This window comes from Pithys albifrons, chromosome 3 (genome assembly GCF_047495875.1).
Source record: "Pithys albifrons albifrons isolate INPA30051 chromosome 3, PitAlb_v1, whole genome shotgun sequence".
NCBI classification, from domain to species: domain Eukaryota; kingdom Metazoa; phylum Chordata; class Aves; order Passeriformes; family Thamnophilidae; genus Pithys; species Pithys albifrons.
The window spans coordinates 50,259,321-50,279,698 of NC_092460.1; the positions used below are offsets into that span (position 1 = coordinate 50,259,321).

Genomic DNA, 20,378 nt, shown 5'->3' on the forward strand with positions numbered 1-20,378 from the left:
GAGGCTGGCAGGGCAGACAGCTTTCCCTTAGGAGCAGGCATCAACATGGAAATGAAGGAGGTGCATCTAGATGATGCACTAAGCTTTCCCTTTCCTCCTTGCTGTTTGCACTCTCACAGTTGTCAGTTTCCAGGCTTAGAATTGCTGCTATGAAGGTGACAGTCAGCAGCTCTGTAGCTGAGGTACAGGAATGGAGAGACTTGAAATGGATTTTAAATGCTGGTGCTGTTGAAAAGTTACATCATACTGAGAGAGACAGCGGTTAAAGGCCAAGAGCTCAGTGTGAGCCCTTATGTTTCACATACCTTGAATATCACAGATCTGTTCATGGCTTACATCTTGCATTTTGTGAGAGGTAGATTCCTGCTGAATTTACACTGGTGTGTTTGATCTCCTAAGGTGACTGATTTGATCCATTACCTCTGAAAGATGGCTCATCCTCTGGAGTAAAGACATTCTAATCTTAGTAACCCAAGTCTCCCTAACTGTGTTGCATTCTTCTGTAAGTTACTTTGCAAATCAAAGAATGGAGTTTGGGGTGTAGATTTTGTTCTGTTGGAACTGCACTGACCCTGTCAAGTTTAAAAATAAGTTACCAAGTAGTGTTGAGTTTTGGAAACACTGGGAGCTGTTGACCTGGGTTAAATTGGAAATGTTGACCTGAAGGTGAATGACTTTATCAGTTCCCTGAACCATTTATGTTACAGAATGTATTTATTTTTAAAATGAAGTCAGGGAAAAATTTCCTACAGTAAGACTTCAGAAGTACCGTGGGATCACTGGAAGTCTAACAGTTTTTCAAACTAATAACCTTTAGATTGTAAGCTGAATATTTGAAGCTTATATTTGCACAAAAGCTCTCCGCTGCTAAGTGAAAGGATTTCTTAGCTCTGGTCTGTGTGATCTTTCCTCACTTACTGTAGCTTTAATGAGTGAAAACAGTGACTGGTAAATGCTCAGCAATGGCACTTTAAAATTAAAAATAAAGTATATACCTGACTGGTGGTTTGTGGTTTTTTTTCCTTTTAAATAAGTAGTTATGTCTTATCCTGAATAGCAGTTGTCTTACTTGTTAGTGTAAAACATATAATTTCAGCAAATATGTGCAGAATGGCAACAGAAAAGGTCATAGCCTAGAATTGCTATTTATGTGCACTGCAATCTCACATAATACTGTTAAAGGCAGAAAAATAATTGTTTTTAAAATACATCTTTCTTTTTTATCTTTTAGGCAGTATTTTGCATTTCTGCAGAGCTTTGCACAGATCCTGTTCCCATGCAAACTGATGAGGGAGAAATACTGGAGGAAGGCAGTCCCAAGGTCAGTGAGGTAAATGCCACTGTGTTTTGGAGGAACAAGAGCTTGCTTGCCTGAAATGGGGGATACAGGGAGTGAAAATCAACTGGTGGTGGTACTTTTAATAAATACCTGCATGCTGATATTAATTATTTATTATGGTGAAGATAGTTTAAAAAAAATTCTTTAAAAGCTTTTAGAAAGATGGGTCTTTTTGCTACCCACTAAGGACTGTGTTTTCTGGCACTCCCAGGAAGGAAAGAGGAAACACTTGTACAAAAATACTAACCTTGATTGTATTTAATTTGTTAGAACTGGAAGGGCTTGTCAAGCTTTCTGTCCTACCCACACTCTCATCTAACTCAAAAAAGTGGACATGTGGGCCCTTAGGTGCAGGCAGCAGTGCTTGTGCATTACTGACTGACCTGTATTGAAGGTGTTCTGTTTCTTGTTTCCTTGTACTTGCCAGCATGTGCTTTGCTGTGAGACTGGATTGTTTGCTCCTTTTAAATGTAACTTTTGATTCTCATCACACCTTGTTGGGACAGGAGGGCATAAAGTGTACTGTGAATATAGTCTTGGTTGTGTCTGCTTTTTGCTTACCTTATGAAGATGCAGATGTTGAGACAGGGATTACTTTGGTTTGCATAACAACATAGTCATTACAATATTCTTCAATGGATTTGTAAATATAGTTTATAGTCCTGGCTATCTCAGTGAGTTAGTGTTAATGCTGCAACTGGTCTGTGTTTAAAACATGACCCCTACGCTTCACGAAAATCTGAGTCATTGTTAGCTTGCTTCTAGTCCTGTATAGGACACAGGCTGGAAAAGCAAAATACTGTAGGACTAAAATTGAAATCTGTTTCCTAGATGGACCTTTGGGAGATGTTTTCATTGGGTTTGGGTCTAAGAAAACAATTTTTTTTTTTAAGCTATATGCACAAAGTTACGAGGTAATTATTGGAGAGAGGACTTGACAATTGTGCTGAATGTACTTTAGGAACTGTGTTAATTTTAAACAGCTTTGAAGGAAAGTTGGCTCTAGATTAGGAGCTGACAAGGGTGGTCCTGTGGTGTAATGGAGAGCACTCTGGACTCCGAATCCCAAGGTCCTGAGTTCCAGGCTCAGTGGGACCGTCCCCTGGCCGTTCAAAGCCTCCCTGCCATCCCATCCCGTCACATCTCGAATGCTCAGCAGGGTCAGCCCCGGTCAGTACCGGGTGCTGTGACAGTCCCGAGGACTTCACTGTCACTGTCCAAGCTCGCTCGGCCATGGCAGATGGACCTCAGGACTGAAACAGTGGGGCCAGTTCTGTGCACGCTGTGCCTCACCTAAAAATCTACTGTGCAGGCTGGAAGGGCACATGGGGAGAGCCCTGCCCAAATCTGCGTTCGGGAAGTCTGGCCGTACATACACACACAGGAGCTGACAAATGAGAACATATCAGTAGATGTACTTGCAGCCTTCCCTGGTATTGAGTGCATCTTTTGACAACGATGTGATTACAGGTTTCAGTGGGGAACAGACATGTGAGAGGTGCAATTAATTACTGATTTTAGCATGACTACTGGTGCCTACTTTTGACCACACAGAGAGGATCTGTGTGTGTGTACTTATGTATATACAAATAGGTGTCTGTGTGTATATTTATGGATACATAGCTTTCTTTTTTTTTTTTGTCTGTGTGGCCCAAAGAAGATGGAAGTAACTGTCTTGTAACTTACTGTGAAGCATATGCTTTTCTTTGGGAAGCTTAATTCTGGGTGTAGTGGTGAAGATTGTATCTCCACTCCAGGATTAGGTGCTCAAAGATTTGAGTATTCAGTGTTATTAATAAAGAGCTATGCAGGATCAGTATAGAGTAAGCAGAAAAGAGTCATGGCTACATCTAGTCTTTCTCCCTATCCTGTGATAATACAGAACTACTCACTGAAGCCTATTTTTCAGTGTTTCTTTAGTCTGTAAATGGTTATCCTCCCTTTCCTTATCTCAGGAGAGTTTTATGGCTGTAACAGCTGAAGGATTTCTACTAGAAAAATTTAGGCAACATATACTCCATTGTATTGTTTAGTATTATTATAATTATTCTCTTGATTTACAAATGTTTATGTGATCTAGTGACCCATTTTTATAAAGATAATATTTTTCTAAGAAATATCTTTTCTGTGTCTTCAGTAATGTATTTCAGGTTTTTTCCTTTTGTTAGGACATCTTTCCCACTCAACTCCTCCAGGCAGGTGACAAGAGTTTTTTTGCAAGAAGTTAGTGTTCTGCTTTGAAGACAGTGATATGACTATTTATTCATTCATATTTTATTTTTCTTTTCTCCCCTTTTACTTATTCCAAAACACTTACTTGTAACTAAAAGTGAAATATATAATTTTTATAATGGTTATTGTTCAGATTAGTGGATCTTTTCTTCTGCGTTTTTCTGTGTGGTTTTTTTATACCCATATTTAAGAACCAGCAGTATTTTTGGACCTTACTGAGTTTACACTCTCTTCTCAAAAGTCTCATGATTTACCTGTTCTTTTGCCTTCACTAGAAATACTTGCTGAGCTATAAACGTCATCTTCTAGCATTTTATTTCCTGTGAGCACTTAACAAGGACTGTGTGTTAGCAATTCCTCTGCTGCTCTTCCTCTTAACATTGTAGAAGTTGAGTCTGCAGCTCGTAGATCCTACAAGATCAGTAAATGCTGGGTAAGCTCATTCCAGCTACTTCATTGATGATAAGTTTGATTATATCATATATGAGGTCAGATTAAGTTCCTATTCTTAGTTTCTGCTCTGAGTAATTAATTTTTATCCAAAAATGTATTCTTACAAAGAATGAAATGACTGTTTAGGGTGATTTGCAGCATCTGTTATTGGCTGCCTCAGAATAATTATGAAATCAAAGTGGGCAAGCTTTTTGTCTTGAACTGACTTATTCGAGTCTTACAGGACTTCAACAACAGTATTAAAGCTGTTATTACAAAAGGTGGAAAGACTGTAGGATCTATAAAATGTACATTAAAAAACCCTTTATGGTCAAAAGACAAAGGCCCAGACCTACGTGCTGGAATCCCTTTGTGTCAGCTGCGCTTGAAGTGTTCCTGTTGAGTATTAATGTCCTTGCTGTGATTGTATTTGCTATGTTTTTTTCCTTTTCAGAATGTAAGATGCTCAGAGGTCTGGCAGGGCTTCTCCACAGTTCAGAATTTCTCTCTTACTCAGTTTTAGTCTTGACAAGAAGTGGAAAACCTACATTTGGTCCTATTGCAGAATGTTCTTGTTAGCACTTCAGTTTAAATTGAAAAGCACTTGAACAGGCAAGAAAATGGTCTTTAGACTCTGTAGCTGAATCCCTTCCATGCTGTATTATATTTTGCCAAGAAAAGTCTTTGTGGAAATGTCATCTAACAGTCACTTCTGACACTGTCATAAGCTGATCTAAAGTTGAAAATTGATGTCTTATTTTCTGTATGTATGCATTGAACTTGAAGGAAAGAAGGTAAATATACGAGCTTCTAGACATAGCTTTGTTATATTGTTATCAAAGTATTCTGCCTTTACCACCATGGAAATCATGCTCATAATTTATCTTTTGAAAGAGTAAGTCTCTCTTCATGAGGTTCTTCAACTGACTCTTCTGACTCCACAAAATGACAAAGCAACGTGTTCATAACACATTACAGGAAAAGCTGTGTTTAGAATAATAATCTCAGTTTCTTGAGACTGCAGATCCCATGACTAGTTATCGGTATTTGTTTCCAGAATCTTCACTTAGAAGATAAGTTTAATTTCTAGAAAAGATTTTGCTCACTTTGCTTTTTATGTTCTTGCCTAGTAGCATGGACAAGTAGAGCATGTTAATGCTGTCAGCAGTCCTAACCACTAAGAAGCCTTGGTACTTTTCTTATGTAATCACAAGGCCATAACTCGAGGAACCAAATTTATTGTAGATGAAGTGTTCTGGGGTGTCAGAGATGACATCAAAATAACCTTTTGCAGAGATACATCAGGATGTAAAGATTTGGGTACTGCAAGAATTAAATTTTTTGTGGTCTCAGTCTGAAAATACCCTACAATGTTATTCATGAAGATTCTATCATATAATGGAAAACAAATTGTGGTTTATGCCTTGTTTTATTTCAAGTTGCTGCCCTGTTCTTACCTGTCAGCACAAATCTTACCCTTACATTGTTGCCGGCCCGTTCTCATCCTGGTTAGTTCTTAATTTTCTTGCCTCTTGGTGTCTGATTGTGAGTTAGCACTGGCCTTGTGTTTCAATCACTTTTCAGAACTCTGTTGGCACTGGCTGTGTTTTCTTGTGGAGTTCTTGGGGTTTTTTTGGGTCTTTTTATGTCCTGAAGCATTCACACAGAGATGATGGTCAGGTTAAACAGTTTGATTTACGTGAGAATCTGAGGTCTTGTTTTTACTCCATATATGTCAAGAATAAAGAGACACGAGGCTGTCTGAATAGCATTTGTATTTGATCTGTTAAGCTACACGGTTTTATATTCATAAACAGAATCTTAAAATCCTTCAGAAGGAAGTGTTGTTAGGAGGGAGTGTTGCCAATCAGGAGGTATCTTGCCTAAAAGAATGAATGTTCCTCTAACTGCATTTCAGTGCAAGTTATGCTCAGTTTCTGATGTGGATGTTACATAAAGATGACAATAGTGTGAAAGTTAGGTTGGTGCTTTCATTTTGTAGTAGTTAAACTTGCAGCATCCAAAAGCTTTATGTCTGTACCTCTGGGAATTATAATCCTTAGTGATACAGAATTGGGTTTCTATTCAGATGGCACTAAATAATTTAAAACATTCAGCATGAAGGCCTATATGGTAATGAAATTAACAGACTGCTTTGGGACTGTAACTTTAAAAAAGCAAAAGCTGTTTTCCAGTCTGGTACTGGGCTGGTACCTGGTGCTCTCAGACGATGGTTTCTCTGCAGCATCAATCCCTGCTGCTCTTGGAAAATATTGTCTTGTTACCAGAGGTGAGCTTTCAACCTCGGTGTGCTTTCTTGTGAATATCTGACAAGTCAGAGTAGGTTTCAGTTTACCGATATGGCTGTTGTCTTTAGGAAAGCAAGTTTTGAGGTTTTTTTATTTAGTTTATCCAGTTTTTATGGCCACTGGTGGGTTACTTGTGGAGCTTCCAGCATTTCTGTGCCCTGATGATCAGGATATGTTTCCATCCTTTTTCTGAAACATGAGTTGTAGGAGCAGCTCGTCTTTCTAATGCTGACTTGCGACTATACTTAGTTCCTGGAGTCTTTGTATGAAATATATTGTAAAGTCTTTTAAAAAAATAGAGAGGTATTCTGCCTAACAAAACTATTAATGCTTCTCCCAAAAGACAGCAGCTTAAGAACTGCTGAGCACAAAGACAATTTTATCACAACTAAAACTGATGACATCTTTGTCATGGTCTGCTAGCTTCATTTTTTTAGGCCTCAAAATTCTATAGCTCCTTAGGAGAGTAATTTGAAAACCAAAATCTTTGCATATCATGTATTTTAAAAAAATCCATTAAACTCTGAGTAAAATTACTTTAAATCTTAAGTTAATAAAGTAGTCCTCCCTTTTAATGACATGTTATTAAGGCTTGTAAAAGTGTTATGACATAGTCCTCCTAAATATAAATTAACATAGTCCATCAAGAAGAGCAGAAGTTTTTGGTTAGTTTTTCTCTTCAACTTTAACACTGTGGCCAGCAAAAGAACCTAGAACACTTCCCTTGGACCTTCCTACATGGGGGAAAAAATCCCAAGCAAACTTGTTTGTGAGTTTATAACTTCAAATTTTAAAATTTCAAGGCATGAAAACAAAGATCTATAATTATGGTATGAGGTTTAACCCTGGTCAGCAACTGAGCACCACACAGCCCTCACCTGCTCCCTGCCCCTGCTGTGAGAGAAGGGGGCAGAATTGCAAGGGTGGAAGGGAGGAAATGCCTGGGTTGAGGTAAAGGCACTGTAGTAATTTAGGGAGAAGGGGAAAGAGCTGAAAAAAACAAAAAAACCCACCACCACCACCAAAAAAACCCAACCTAACAAAGAGTGGGGGAAATAAAACCCACAAAACAACAAATGATGCAAAAGGAAAACAAGTGCTTACTGCCAAGTAACTGATGCCCAGACAGTCTCTGAGCAGTGGCAGCCCCTGCCAACCTCCATATACACCCTGTCCCACACCCTGACTTCAGTTTTAATGCTGAGCATGGTGCCATGTGGTGTGTAATATCCCTTGGGACAGCTGGAGTCAGCTGTCCTGGCTGTGTGGCCACACAGGTTCCTGTTCCCCCCCAGCCAGTCACTGCTGGGGTGGTGTGAAAACCAGAAAAGGCCTTGAGGCTGTGCGAGCACTGCTCTGCAGGAACTAAAACATCCCTGAGCTATCAACACTATTTCCAGCACAAATCCAAAACATAGTCCTCTACCAGCTGCTATCTGGACACTTCACTTCATCCCAACCAAAGCCAGCACAGTATGTTATCAGGGTTCACTGGCTTTATAAAACAGTAGTTATAAATAAGGTAAAATTGTTGAGGATGTAGCAAAAAACCCTTTGGAATTAAACAGACAGTGCTACTCAAAACTATTGTAAAGGAATGCTGTTGATTGGTTAGTTGCTTGGACATTTTAAAAGAAATTCAGAATCAAGTGCAAGATTTTGCCAGCTGTATGCACAGTTTTCTACAGAGGGAAGATGGATTGCTCATTTGAAACCTACTTACCCATAGTGAAGAATGATAAAATATAGATACCAAACTGAAAGATGACACTGTTTTCTGTCTCAGAATAACCTGAAGTGCTTTTGAATCACCAAAGAGAAGATTAACACAATGATGTATATTCTTTCTCTTGGAAAATACCATCTTCTGCCAAACTGACTTTGAGATCTGTAGGAACTGTTGCCATACGGTCCTTTGATCCAGGCCTTCATATGTACAGTTCATGCAAGGGAAGTGTAATGGCTTGGAATGTCGTTGCAGTGGGTAGCTGTGTGTCCCTGATTTTTAGAGGATAGCACACTTCAGTCTTAAACATTCAGTTTAAACTCACCTTTTCCTTTCTTTTAAAGGTTCTTTTTCATAAATATTTTCTCATCAGATTTTTTCTCAACCAAGAGCATCTCTTTTTCCATTGATTATAGCAGTTTATAATACTTTGCAAAGCAGACCAAAAAAAGGCAAATATGTGCTTAGAAAAAGCAGTTCTATATTTGAAAGCTTATGTGGTACAGTCCTACTATGATGTTGGAGACAGTGTGGGACATTGCTTTGTGGCTTTGCTTATGAAGTTTCTCTTCTCAGGCAGGTGTACTATTGGCACACAATTTGAAGGGTTTCTGCCTTTTCAAAATATTGCCTTTTGTTCTCTTTTCCATTGTTGGCAGTGATTATAGTCCATGTGAATGTGACAGAGTTCTATATGATCAGTCACTTAAAACAAAATCTTACAGATGTGAAAATATTGATAAATATTTTCAATCCTCCTGTCTTATGGCAGACTTGAGATGATGGGTGTTGGAGCAGAAATTTGAGCCACAGACAGTAAAAGCTTGCTGTACCCTACTTTAAAAATTTTAGACTTACTCTAAAAATCATTTGTAGTCTGTTTAGTTTGTCTGAGTCATTGAAATGTGTAAAACTCACCAGTCTTGTTGACCTCGTACATTTGCAAGATTTCGTATATTTGCATGACCCTACAAGGACAATTTCCTTTTAATTTTGTGAAGTAGATGTGTGTGTATTTGTTTCAGTTCCTCAAGAGTTTTTTTCTTCATTTGTTGGGTGTGGAAGAAGTGGATATGAAGTTTGATGAGAAGACTGTGGGTTTTTTATTCTTAACCCTAAAAACAGCAGTGAAGGTCTTCATCCTTACAGTGCATGAAAGGACAACTGGACAACTAAGGACATTTGAACTCTGCAAAAACACATTGTGCACTGTCTGTTCCCTTGAAGCATAAAAGTAACATAAAATCTTGTGAACTTTTCCTGTCACTGTTTAAAGCCACTGAAACACTTGAGTAGTAGACAAGAAAGTGTATTATAGGAGGGGGGAAGGTAATAGGTGTCTACAGATGCAGTAAAATGAAATTAGTGAAGTGAAATTAGATTGTTAAGAAATGTTACAGAGGTACTCTGAAATCATATTGGTCATTTTCAACAGTTTCCCTGTGTAATTCCTAAAAAATTAACTTATTCCCATGGCATTTTAAGTTTTTTTGTTTGGGAGCACGTTGTAAAAAATCCCAGGTTGTATTCCAGAGTTGAGTGGGTGTTTTAAGGATTGGTGGTCTGTCAGATACCTAATAAATTTAATAATCTTGATAAAGGTTGGAAGATTATACAAGCAGGCAGCAGTGTCAGTGGCTCCCTTGTGCCTACAGTGAGTTTGGATTTCCATTCTGATAACTGGAGAAACTGGAAAGTAGTTGTACACTGTGACTGTGCACAGGCTGTATTCCTTCTTTTGGACAGTGGGCAAAGCTGGATGCCTAAGACAGGCTTAAAGCAGGTTTGATATATACCTGTAACAGAATTGTCTCCCAGCTGTTTGTTGCTCAGGAACTTTCTGGGCCACTGGCACTTTGTATGTGTTTAGAAGCCACACAGTGGATTTCTCTTCTGTGAAAACAGAAAAGAAAGCTGGTTCTTATTTCTCTTCCTTGCCTGTGTGGTCACATCTCTTAAGGCAGAATAACTTCAGCACCTCTTTGTGTGTGCCTGGTTTATGTCACTTTGAGTCACTCTGAACAGACAGCAGAAAACAGCATTTGTGCTCTGGAGGTGATTAAATGTGTAGTGCAAAAGTGTAATTTAGTTTTCTGTAATTCTGATTATCATCCCCTTTCTTGAGCCTTTGAAAAATTCTTTTTGCTGTTTTGTGCCTGTTGTCCTTTTGTGGCAACACATCATCTGGATTTCCAAATCTAAGTGGGAGAAAGCAGTTGCTATGTTTTCTCTTTTCTCTGTCAGGGTGGTTAGCAATGTGTATAGCAAAATATCAGCCACTGACAGATGTCAGTTTAAACTGCTATAACTTGTCCTTATGTGTCTGCACCATAAATAGTAAATTGAGTGTAAATTTGTTGGCTAAATAGAATCACCAGGTCGCATGTGAGTGGCTGCTCAAAGTAGTGGGTGAACTGTTCAAGGGCTTTCCGGTCAGATTTTTCCCCTAAATGGAGTGTAAAATATTTGTTATGAAAGTGAACAGGTTTTTTCAGAGTAGCTGAAGTTAGCAAGAATTCATGGCTTGTGAAATGCTCATGATCTTTAGCCAAAGAATAACACAAAAAGTTAATTAACAAAAATATGGGAATTTTTTGTGTCTTACTAAATTCAGATTTTTCTGGGATCCATCCATAGTATGTGCGAAACACACTGAAAAATGGATGGAACACACTAAATATGGATCATCAACTATGGTGCAGGAAATGAGAGAACTTTTGCTTAAATTCTGAATGCTTTATGCATTTTTTTGTGTCCAAGATTGCAGAGCTATCCCTTGGCAGGTTCAGAGCTGAAGTTTTCCGATGGTATTTCTAGATATCCTGTCATACCATGACTTGAGGGACTTAGGCATCTTTGGTGGCTGAAGTGTTACTGACTAAACAGCATCTTGCTGCAAACAACTAGGTGGTTTAATTTACTTTCAGAGCAAGATTTAGACAAATTATTTAATATATTTACCTATATTATAGAGAGAGTATAGTATTTATATATATTCTTATATATTAAATACTTTGCAGCTAAGTAACACATTAAACATAATAAAGTTTTAATTTTATTATTTTATTATCTTATCTGTACAGTATGAAGTGTGGCTGGGATCCTGATCTTTTTAGCATTTCCAAAGCGTGACTGTTGTTTTTGTGGTATTTATCAAACTGTTTTAAGCTTGGCAGGGAATTCATGTCACCCTTCTGGCTCTTTCACAGAATATTCATAACAAAAATTTTAAATATTACATAGAAAGTGAGCCATAGGTTATTTCTGCAATGGCATGTTGATAAGTGAAAGCTGAACTTCTAGTCTTTAAACCACTGCTGCAGGATTTGTGCTTATTTAGGTGTAACATAAATTATATAATTCTGAGTTACACAGCTTCTGTAGTCCTAATCATTAACTGAGCTGCCACTGATCATCTGTCCTGCTGTTCTGTGAGGATGATGCATGTTATAATGATGGTATATGTTAACATGTTGGCATTTCTTCTGGTTAATGTTGTCATGTTTCAGTGAGCCAGGAATTAAAATACCATCAGGCTGTATAACAAACATTGGTATCAGATTAGTAATTTTTAAAGGTAATTATATGTGCTTTAAGTGTGTTAACATTCAAAGTGATTAGCAGGGAGCACTGAATGTGGTGTGTGATTTAGCAGTAGGATTATGTTAGTGAGTTTTTGCTTCTCTTCTTACTAAGAGGAGAACCAGTTGGGACAGTGTGGATGTAATAACACTGAAGTACTGGATCTACAGGGGCAGTCCCGTGGTGTAAAGGAGAGCACTCTGGACTCTGAATCCCAAGGTCCTGAGTTCGAGTCTCAGTGGGGACCATCCCCTGGCAGTTCAATGCCTCTCTGCCATCCCATCCTGTCACATCTCGGTTGGTCAGCAGGGTCAGCCCCGGTTAGTACCGGGTGCTGTGACAGTCCCGAGGACTTCCCTGTCACTGTCCAAGCTCGCTCGGCCGTGGCAGATGGACCTCAGGACTTAAACGGTGGGGCCAGTTCTGTGCACGCTGTGCCTCACCTAAAAATCCACTGTGCAGGCTGGAAGGGCACACCCACGTGGGGAGAGCCCTGCCCAAATCTGCGTTCGGGAAGTCTGGCCATACATACATACTCGTTATAGGTGCTGCTAAGGAGCTTCAAGAAAATAGTGATTAGGCTGAGAGATGGTTCACAAATTTTATGTATTGAGACTATGCTTTGGCAAAATTGAGAGAAAAAAAGGGTAGAAATACATTCAAGTGAAAATTGAGTAAGATCACAGTGCTGTACAATACAACAAAAGCCAGAAATTGACAAAATTCAGACAATTTTTCATGCATACCTTGTCTCTAAACTTTACTCTGTGTGATTCACAAAAAAACTTTGTCATTTTAGGAGCTAGGTTTTTTTCTGTTATTTTCTTTCTTTTAAATCACTAATCCTAAAGTGGTTTTTTTAAAGCTTTCATCTGTGTACTAAAATTAAGATTTAATCTAAAAGGTATATTTTTGGACTGAATTTGCTAACCAATTTGTGCTATCCTATGCATATTTTGAGATGCTGGCTTTGCACTAATTTCATAGAATCATAGAATCGATTGGGTTGGAAAACACCTCCGAGATCATCAAGTCCAACCCTTGGTCCTAAAAAATTATTAAAATGTTAGCAGCTAAATTGCATTTTTATTAAAGGAAGTTAAATTAAAAATTTAATTAATCTGTTTCTAATGAGTAAATCTTTCACTGATGCAGTTTGCCCAGAGTGCTCACAGTAGAGCCAGGCAGAGGTGACTCAGCTTTGCTTTCATTTGTAGGAGTGATTACATTTCCGTGAGACCTCAAGTGGTCTCTGAGATTTCTTTTGTAGGACAGGGCTCCCACCACTGTCAGCAGTAGAGACTAGTGACTAATTGCCTGGTTTTCAAAAAGTAGTTTTTGCAATTCTTCCTGAAACAACTCGTAGTGAGACAAAGTCAATGCTGGTGGCCTGTTTACAGTAGCACTGTTGCTGCTGGTGTCTGGGAAGGTGTGCTAGTGTTAAAGCAGGAGCTGTGACAAAACACCAAATCTATCAGTCTGAGGCTGTACCTGCATTGTAGGCTGTGTTAAAATTATCACCTAATGTTAAGCACTGGATGTAAATTGCCCCAACCTTCAGAAAGCAGCTTTTGACCTTGGCCGGTGCCTGCTGGAATCTGTTTCTGCCTCTTATCTGCCTGAGATGCCAGCAAGTGAAAAGTCTTAGGAGAGTCTTCATCTCTTGGCTGGTTGCAGGATTTTTTTTTTAAGAAAAGAAAAAAAAATCAGAGCTTTGAAAAAAACCTGGAATGAGTGGGAAAAGGTGTTGTTAGAGCTCTGTGATGAAGCTGCATTAGTTTATTATATTTCTTTATATATATATATATATAGAGAGAGAGAGAGTAAGACAAAATACTGTTTAAAATTAATAGCTTTTCATAATACATACAGGATTTCTTACAAACATCTTTTTCCCTCAGGAAATGTTTGGTTTCCTCTTAGCTCAGTTTGGCTTTGGTGGGATAGGACAGGTAATGACAGTGTTGAATCTTGTTAGGAAAATGTGATATCTGACATCAGGATACAGGAAAGATGAGGCTTTTGCCCTTAAACTTTCTGGCCCTTGAGAGTGTTGCTGGCTTTATGTAGGAATTCCAGATTAAGTTTACTCATTAATCAAATCCATTAGAGATTGAAGATATTTTTAGAAAGAGTGGTATGAAACTGTAGTGACAGGTGTTGCACTTCTGGACCAAAAGAAAAGAAGAAGTAATGGTTTATTACTTCTAAGATCTTGTTATATTTAGTTTTCTGAAAGTTAAGTATTAAATGTCAAATATTTAATAGCTTTTCTTCACTTAGATAAAACAAACTTGTTTTTATTATTTAGCACACTCAATGTATAAATTTTTGTCAAAATTCACAGGTGCCTGGATTTTTAAGGAAAAAACCCTATGAAATAATAAAATACAGAGTTCAGCAACTTGGCAGTTCCTTTTTTTAAAAAAACAGGAGATTTCTATTGAATTCCCCCCCTGCTGTTTCAGGGTCTATTTCTGGTTCCTGCTTCCAGCTGCCAGTATCTTGAAGCCTCCTCCATCCCTTGCCAGGAGAAACAGGTGTAGAGAGCTCTTTCTTTGCTTCTTGCTCTTGGAATCAATGGCTCCCTCTGCAGTCCTTCTAAGAGAAGCTGAAGCACATCGAGTCCTCTGCCATTTTCCACTGTTTATTCTTTCCTTGGGAGAAATGCAACAGATACAGGAGTTCTGTCTTACCTCCACCTTCCATTCTTTTCCTGCATCCTCAGGACAACTGCATTTCCTGTGTAGGGTTGAGTCAAGAGAGACTAAAGGCTTAGAATGTGCCTTTGCAAAATGCCTGCAGTGAACCAGGTCTGTTGAGGTTGGTGAATGCTGAGTATGGTTGGAAATTAGTGAGAATACTGAGCTTCAGTTTTCTTTGAATAAACAGCCTAGGAGGGTGCCCAGCATGATACAGTGTGATAGAGTGAAGGGAAACTGAAACCTTGTGGGGAAGGAATGTGCACAGGAATTGTAGAATTGTGGGTGAAGAAGAAAAAGAAGAGTATTTTCAGCTATAATAGCATGACTATTGGGTGCTGTTCCTCTCTTCAGTTCATTCTCAAGTCAGTCACTTAATCACAAACTTAAAATGCCATGTTCTCATCCTTTCTGCAATATGATGTCATTACCTGAAGGGAAGTTCTAGCCAGCTGGGGGCTGGTCTCTTCTCCCAGGCACTCAGCAATAGGACAAGGGGGCACGGGCTCAAGCTCTGCCAGGGGAAATTGAAGTTGGAGATCAGAAAAAAATTCTTTCCAGAGAGAGTAATCAGGCATTGGAATGGGCAGCCCAGACAGGTGGTGGATTCACCATCCCTGGAGGTTTTTAAACTGAGATTGGTCGTGGCACTGAGTGCCATGATCTGGTAAATGGACTGGAGTTGGACCAAGGGTTGGACTTCATGCTCTCAGAGGTCTTTTCCAATCCAATTGATTCTATGATTCTATGATTACTGTCATTGAGAAAATAAGCCCTAAATATTTTAACTTTTAAGTTTTTTTAATCTCAAAATTAATTGATAGCTGCGTCTAAGAACAAATTTTATGAAAATGTAAACAATGTCTTTGAAATTTTTCTGGGGCAGTTGCTCATTAATAGTTTTCAGCACGGTCTCTGTCAAATATATCTCTTTGAATTAAGATGAACTGCCCAATAAAGTCACTTAAATGTTGCAGAAAGATGGAAATGGATATTACTTTATAAGTTTATTATAGAATTTTTAGAACATTTAGTTAAACTGTAGCATTTTCTAGCAAAAAGTTTAAAAACTTCAGATTTCCAAGTGAAAAATCCAGATTACTGATCATGGAATTGTTTAAAAATGCAGGCAAGCAAAAGAAAGTTAAAGTCAAGGTTGTGCAAAAAGAGGAATGCAGAAATTCCTGCACTGGACCAGGCCTGTAGACTGATCTAATATATATAATTTCCCCTTTCACTTTGTAAAGTTTATGTCATTGGCAGAAATTAAAAAGCTTGTACTGCTGTTGTTTTCTAATCCTCTAATACACAAATAAATCTCGGTACCTATAGGTACATAAACCATAAAATCCACAAGGGCTTGTGAAATTCAGTGTTGCAACATGATTATTCAACAACTAGTTTTTTGCCTGCTTAGTAATAAGATTTCCTTCTGTATCCTCTTACAGGGTTTTTTTTTTTTGAGTGTGAGTTGGGTTTTCTTTATAATATGGTAGCAAAAGGGTGATGTTTGTTACAATACTATCAAACTGTGCTTTTTTTGTATATGCCTCAGTCCTGTGTATCTTGCATTGAGGGAGATTTGCAGCCCAAATGTTGGATTTTATTCATGTGAAATCTTTCCTTTTCCTAGACCTTTCTTTATTCTGAGCTCTTGTGTTTTTGAAGTGTCGTGGAGGATTTTTGAGCCTTCTTTGTCTATACTGATAAACAGTATTCTAAAAGAGGACATAGTGTGAATCTGCTGCAGTCATTTCAGCATTTCTTTCTTCAGAATAGTTTAGTTTTTCTTGGTGATTGTTTTATTTTTGTTTTTTACTATACAACTTCCTAGGATATTTTTCTTAGACATTTCTAGACTGCAGTGCATATTCTTGCTGGTTTGGGAATTTGGCAGGGGTTTTTTCATATATATTACTTTTCAATATTAAACTGAGTCTGTTCTAGTGTTCATAGATGTGCTGGGAAATTCAGGTTGGAAGGGACCTCGCAAGGTCTCTCGTCTCACCTCAGCTGGAAGCACAGTCACCCATGAGGTCAAACCAGGTTGGTAGGGATTTTATCCAGTCTGGTCTTGAAAAGCTTGAAGCAAGGAGACCACAAAACTTCTCTAGGCTATCTGTTCCAGTCCTTGACTGTCCTCATGGTGAAAATAAGTAATCTTATGTCCATTCTGGGCTTTTGTTTCGATTTATTCACATGGCTTCTTGTCCTGTCACAGTGTACCCCTGTGGTGAGCCTGACTCCTTGCTGACCTCCTTGAAGGTACAGACAGGCTGCTGTTCAGGTCTCCTCAAAGCCAGCTCTTCTACAGGCTGAATAAGCTCAGTTTTCTGTCTTTCCTCTCAGGGCAAGGGCTCTGGCTCCCTGAGCATCTTGGTGGCCTACTGTGTCCATGTCATGGGTGTTTTTCTTTATTGTGAGGCCCAAAATGGAGCACGTTAGGCCATATCTGGATTTGAGCCCAGAGTAGAGGTGATAATCAGTTCCCTCATCTACTGGCAGGGCTCTCAATAAAGTCTGGGATGCTGTTGACCTTTCCTGACAAAGCACACTGCTGGCTCACAATCAGCTTGCTGTATGCCAAGACCTTTTCCACAGAACTGCTCCCCAGCCAGTGCTTGTCCTGAATCGCTGCCAGGGCCTCTCAGGTGCACTGTTTTGTGTTTGTCCTGTCTGAACTGATACAGTCCCTGTATCACAGAATCATAGAATTAATTGGGTTGGAAAAGACCTCTGAGATCATCAAGCCCAACCCTTGGTCCAACTCCAGTCCATTTACCAGATCATGGCACTCAGTGCCACGACCAATCTCAGTTTAAAAACCTCCAGGGATGGTGAATCCACCACCTCTCTGGGCAGCCTATTCCAATGCCTGATTACTCTTTCTGGAAAGAAATTTTTTCTGATCTCCAACTTCAATTTCCCCTGGCAGAGCTTGAGCCTGTGCCCCCTTGTCCTATTGCTGAGTGCCTGGGAGAAGAGACCAACCCCCACCTGGCTAGAACTTCCCTTCAGGTAGTTCTAGACAGTGCTGAGGTCACCTCTGAGCCTCCTCTTCTCCAGGCTAAACACCCCCAGCTCCCTCAGCCTCTCTCCCCATAGGATTTGTCCTCCAGTCCCTTCACCAGCGTTGTTGCTCTTTTCTTGACCCCAATATTTTTCCTGAACTGAGGGGCCCAGAACTGTAGGGTCCATTCCTCCAGCCTGTCTGAGTTCATCTGAATGGCAGGCCTGCCTTTCCACATGGTGACTGAACCTTTTCACCCCAGATAATTTATCATAAGATCTTGACCAGGATACATCTTACCAGCCCTGCAAGTCATTGGTGAAGGTATTTAATGGCCCTGTCCTAGGGCAGACTCTTGCAGCACCCCACTGGACACCATTCTCCAGGCAGCACACAGCATAGTAACCATAATCCTCTGAGCCTGAACTGCCAGCTGTTTCCTACAAGCCTAATTATGTATCCATTCTGAAAAGAGAGGTATTTTTCTAGTTCACCAATAGTCAATTCCTTGACCTTCCCATGACCATTTTTAGTGTCTTGATGCATTTTATTATTAACTTTATGTATCAGGGAAACCATACCGATTCATCTTTATCTTGTATATTGAACAGTTTTCTTGTTCCTGAGTACTTCTTTGCTCCATGACTAATTTTGTCGGTGGACTTCCTGTGAGAAACTGTCTGGGCCATTGCACTGTATCTTCTGTAGTTTTTTATAATACTGATTTCAGTACTTTCAGATACTTGTCTGCTTGTCAGACCAAACTGATAAATGTTTCTTAAAGCAGATGGGGTTTCCTAATTGCTTTAAAGCAGACTGTACCTGGACCTACAGTCTTGTTCCTAGCTCAGATGCTTTGTGGTTTGTCACTATTCTCACCCTTCTCTTTGAAATGGTAACTTTGGTAGATAAGCTTGCTGGAACAGTGATGTCACTGGTATTCTTCATATAAAATTAATAATAAAGCAACAGTGTTATTGGCATTACTTCAGCAATTGGCCCTGTCCTGGTGGTGGTCTGCTAGATGTTCCAGTTCTTACTCAAATTTCTTGATAATGATCTAACAAAGTAATTTCCAATTTGTAAGATTTTGTTGGTTTTAATTTATACTTCATTTTTTTATACCTCATCTTCTGTATCTTCATTAAATCAAAATTCTGGTTTATGTGGGAATCTTGTTGGTTTAGCACTATATATGTCGTATGCAGTGTTTCTATACTCCCAAACTATGCATTTCATCTTTCTTCCCAGTACTATTGGGTGCTGTTCCTCTCTTCAGTTCATCCTCAGTCAGTCACTTAATCACAAACTTAAAATGCCATGTTCTCATCCTTTCTGCAATATGATGTCATTACCTGAAGGGAAGTTCTGGCCAGGTGGGGGTTGGTCTCTTCTCCCAGGCACTCAGCAATAGGACCAGGGGGCACAGGCTCAAGCTCTGCCAGGGGAAATTGAAATTGGAGATCAGAAAAAAATTCTTTCCAGAGAGAGTAATCAGGCATTGGAATGGGCAGCCCAGACAGGTGGTGGATTCACCATCCCTGGAGGTTTTTAAACTGAGATTGGTCGTGGCACTGAGTGCCATGATCTGGTAAATGGACTGGAGTTGGACCAAGGGTTGGACTTCCCAGTACTGGCCGTGACCTGTTCTGTGCTTACCATTCATGGGAACTGTACTTGTGTTAAACCTCAACATGGAAAAATCCTCGTGTGGGAATAGCTCTTAAACATTTACTCTCCCTCACAGAACTGTGCTGTTTTGTGATGTGGTCACAAATCTGTAGCTATTTCACCCACTGACACGGTTGCATTTTAGCATTTTCAACAGCAGAGTCAGTGGAATGCATATTTTTCTCTCCTGCTAGACAGGGTTGAGTCCAGCTGCTGGAGCCCTTGGTGGATAATCAGGTATGGACTGAGGTACATACAGCTTTCAGTGTGGGATATGGTGGGAATACATGGATAAAAGTCCCAAGTTATTTACAAAGCTGTGAATCAAAATTTTCTTGCTTTTAAACCTGGCTTTTGCATGAAAATACTGTTTAGACTGTGGGTCCTGTGAGTACAAATGTATAATTACCTCACACATATTTGATTGACTGTCTGTCTTCTGGATGTCATTGGTGCCGTACAGTTCACCACTTTGTTCATTTGTGGCTTTGCTTAGGGCTGTGTCTGTGCACTCAAATAATACAATTTCTGGTATCCTTGTTGGATGTCATTATTCAGGTTATGGTTTTTTGTCAGTATTTTTGACCTGTCATCAGGATCAAGGCGCGGATGAGGAAACCCTGAGGGGGTTTTGAGGGGAGGGTAGAGACACAAGGGAAAGTGTCTGCTGGATTTTGATTTGGTTTGGGATTTTTTTGCCCTTTCAAAGACTGACTAAACTGTTATCTTTACTAACTGAATAGTTCTTCTCTCCTCTTTCCAGTTTAATGTAGTGGGTCGTGGATTTGTACGTGATTGTGATTCACTTGCTTTGTTGTTTGGCTTGTTGAGTATTGTTGTCTGACCTGTTTGCTGGCATCACATGAAGTAGAGCATTGCTAACTGTATATCTGGATGTTTATATAAAATACTAATTGCATGTGTTGAATTTTTATATTAAGAGAAGAATATTTTGCTACTTGTGCAAGAAAGTCTGACTGAATTAAGTCGTTAAGTGAAGGGCACGTAATTAATTAATCAAATGTAGTGCAATTTCTGGCCAAAGAAATTACTGAAAATGTATGCTGAAACTGATATTTTAAAAGCAAACAATTAAACATAAAACTTCCTTGCTGCCCTTAGAATCTTCTAACAAGTGAGCCAAAGGAAATGCCTACCTTATGTTGTCATTGGAACAGCATCTATTTGAGGTTTCCTTAGGCCTCTTTTTTACCCTGCTAACTGAGCTCTGCGTGTGCAGTGAAAGTCTCTTTTTCATAGAAAAGTTATTTTTTCACAAGAAGTACTTAGCTTTTGCAGCAGTTTCTGTCTGTGCCCAATAGTTTTCTTCTAAAATTCTGATTTTTCTCCAGAGATGTTGATAGACCTTACTTTT

The 20,378-nt window shown here is 39.2% G+C and overlaps 1 protein-coding gene across 11 annotated transcripts in view; it reads left to right on the forward strand.

The window, feature by feature from the left end:
* Positions 1 to 20,378, forward strand: part of TNRC6B (trinucleotide repeat containing adaptor 6B) — a 145,758-nt gene that overhangs the window by 18,116 nt on the left and 107,264 nt on the right. For 9 of the 11 annotated variants that reach the window (XM_071551809.1, XM_071551824.1, XM_071551808.1 and 6 more), the window contains one exon: positions 1,232 to 1,330. In XM_071551809.1, the coding sequence (XP_071407910.1) occupies positions 1,277 to 1,330 (54 nt within the window). In that variant the 5' untranslated portion in view covers positions 1,232 to 1,276. The remainder of the gene's footprint in view (positions 1 to 1,231; positions 1,331 to 20,378) is intronic. The other 2 variants (XM_071551812.1, XM_071551817.1) reach the window with 1 other exon arrangement.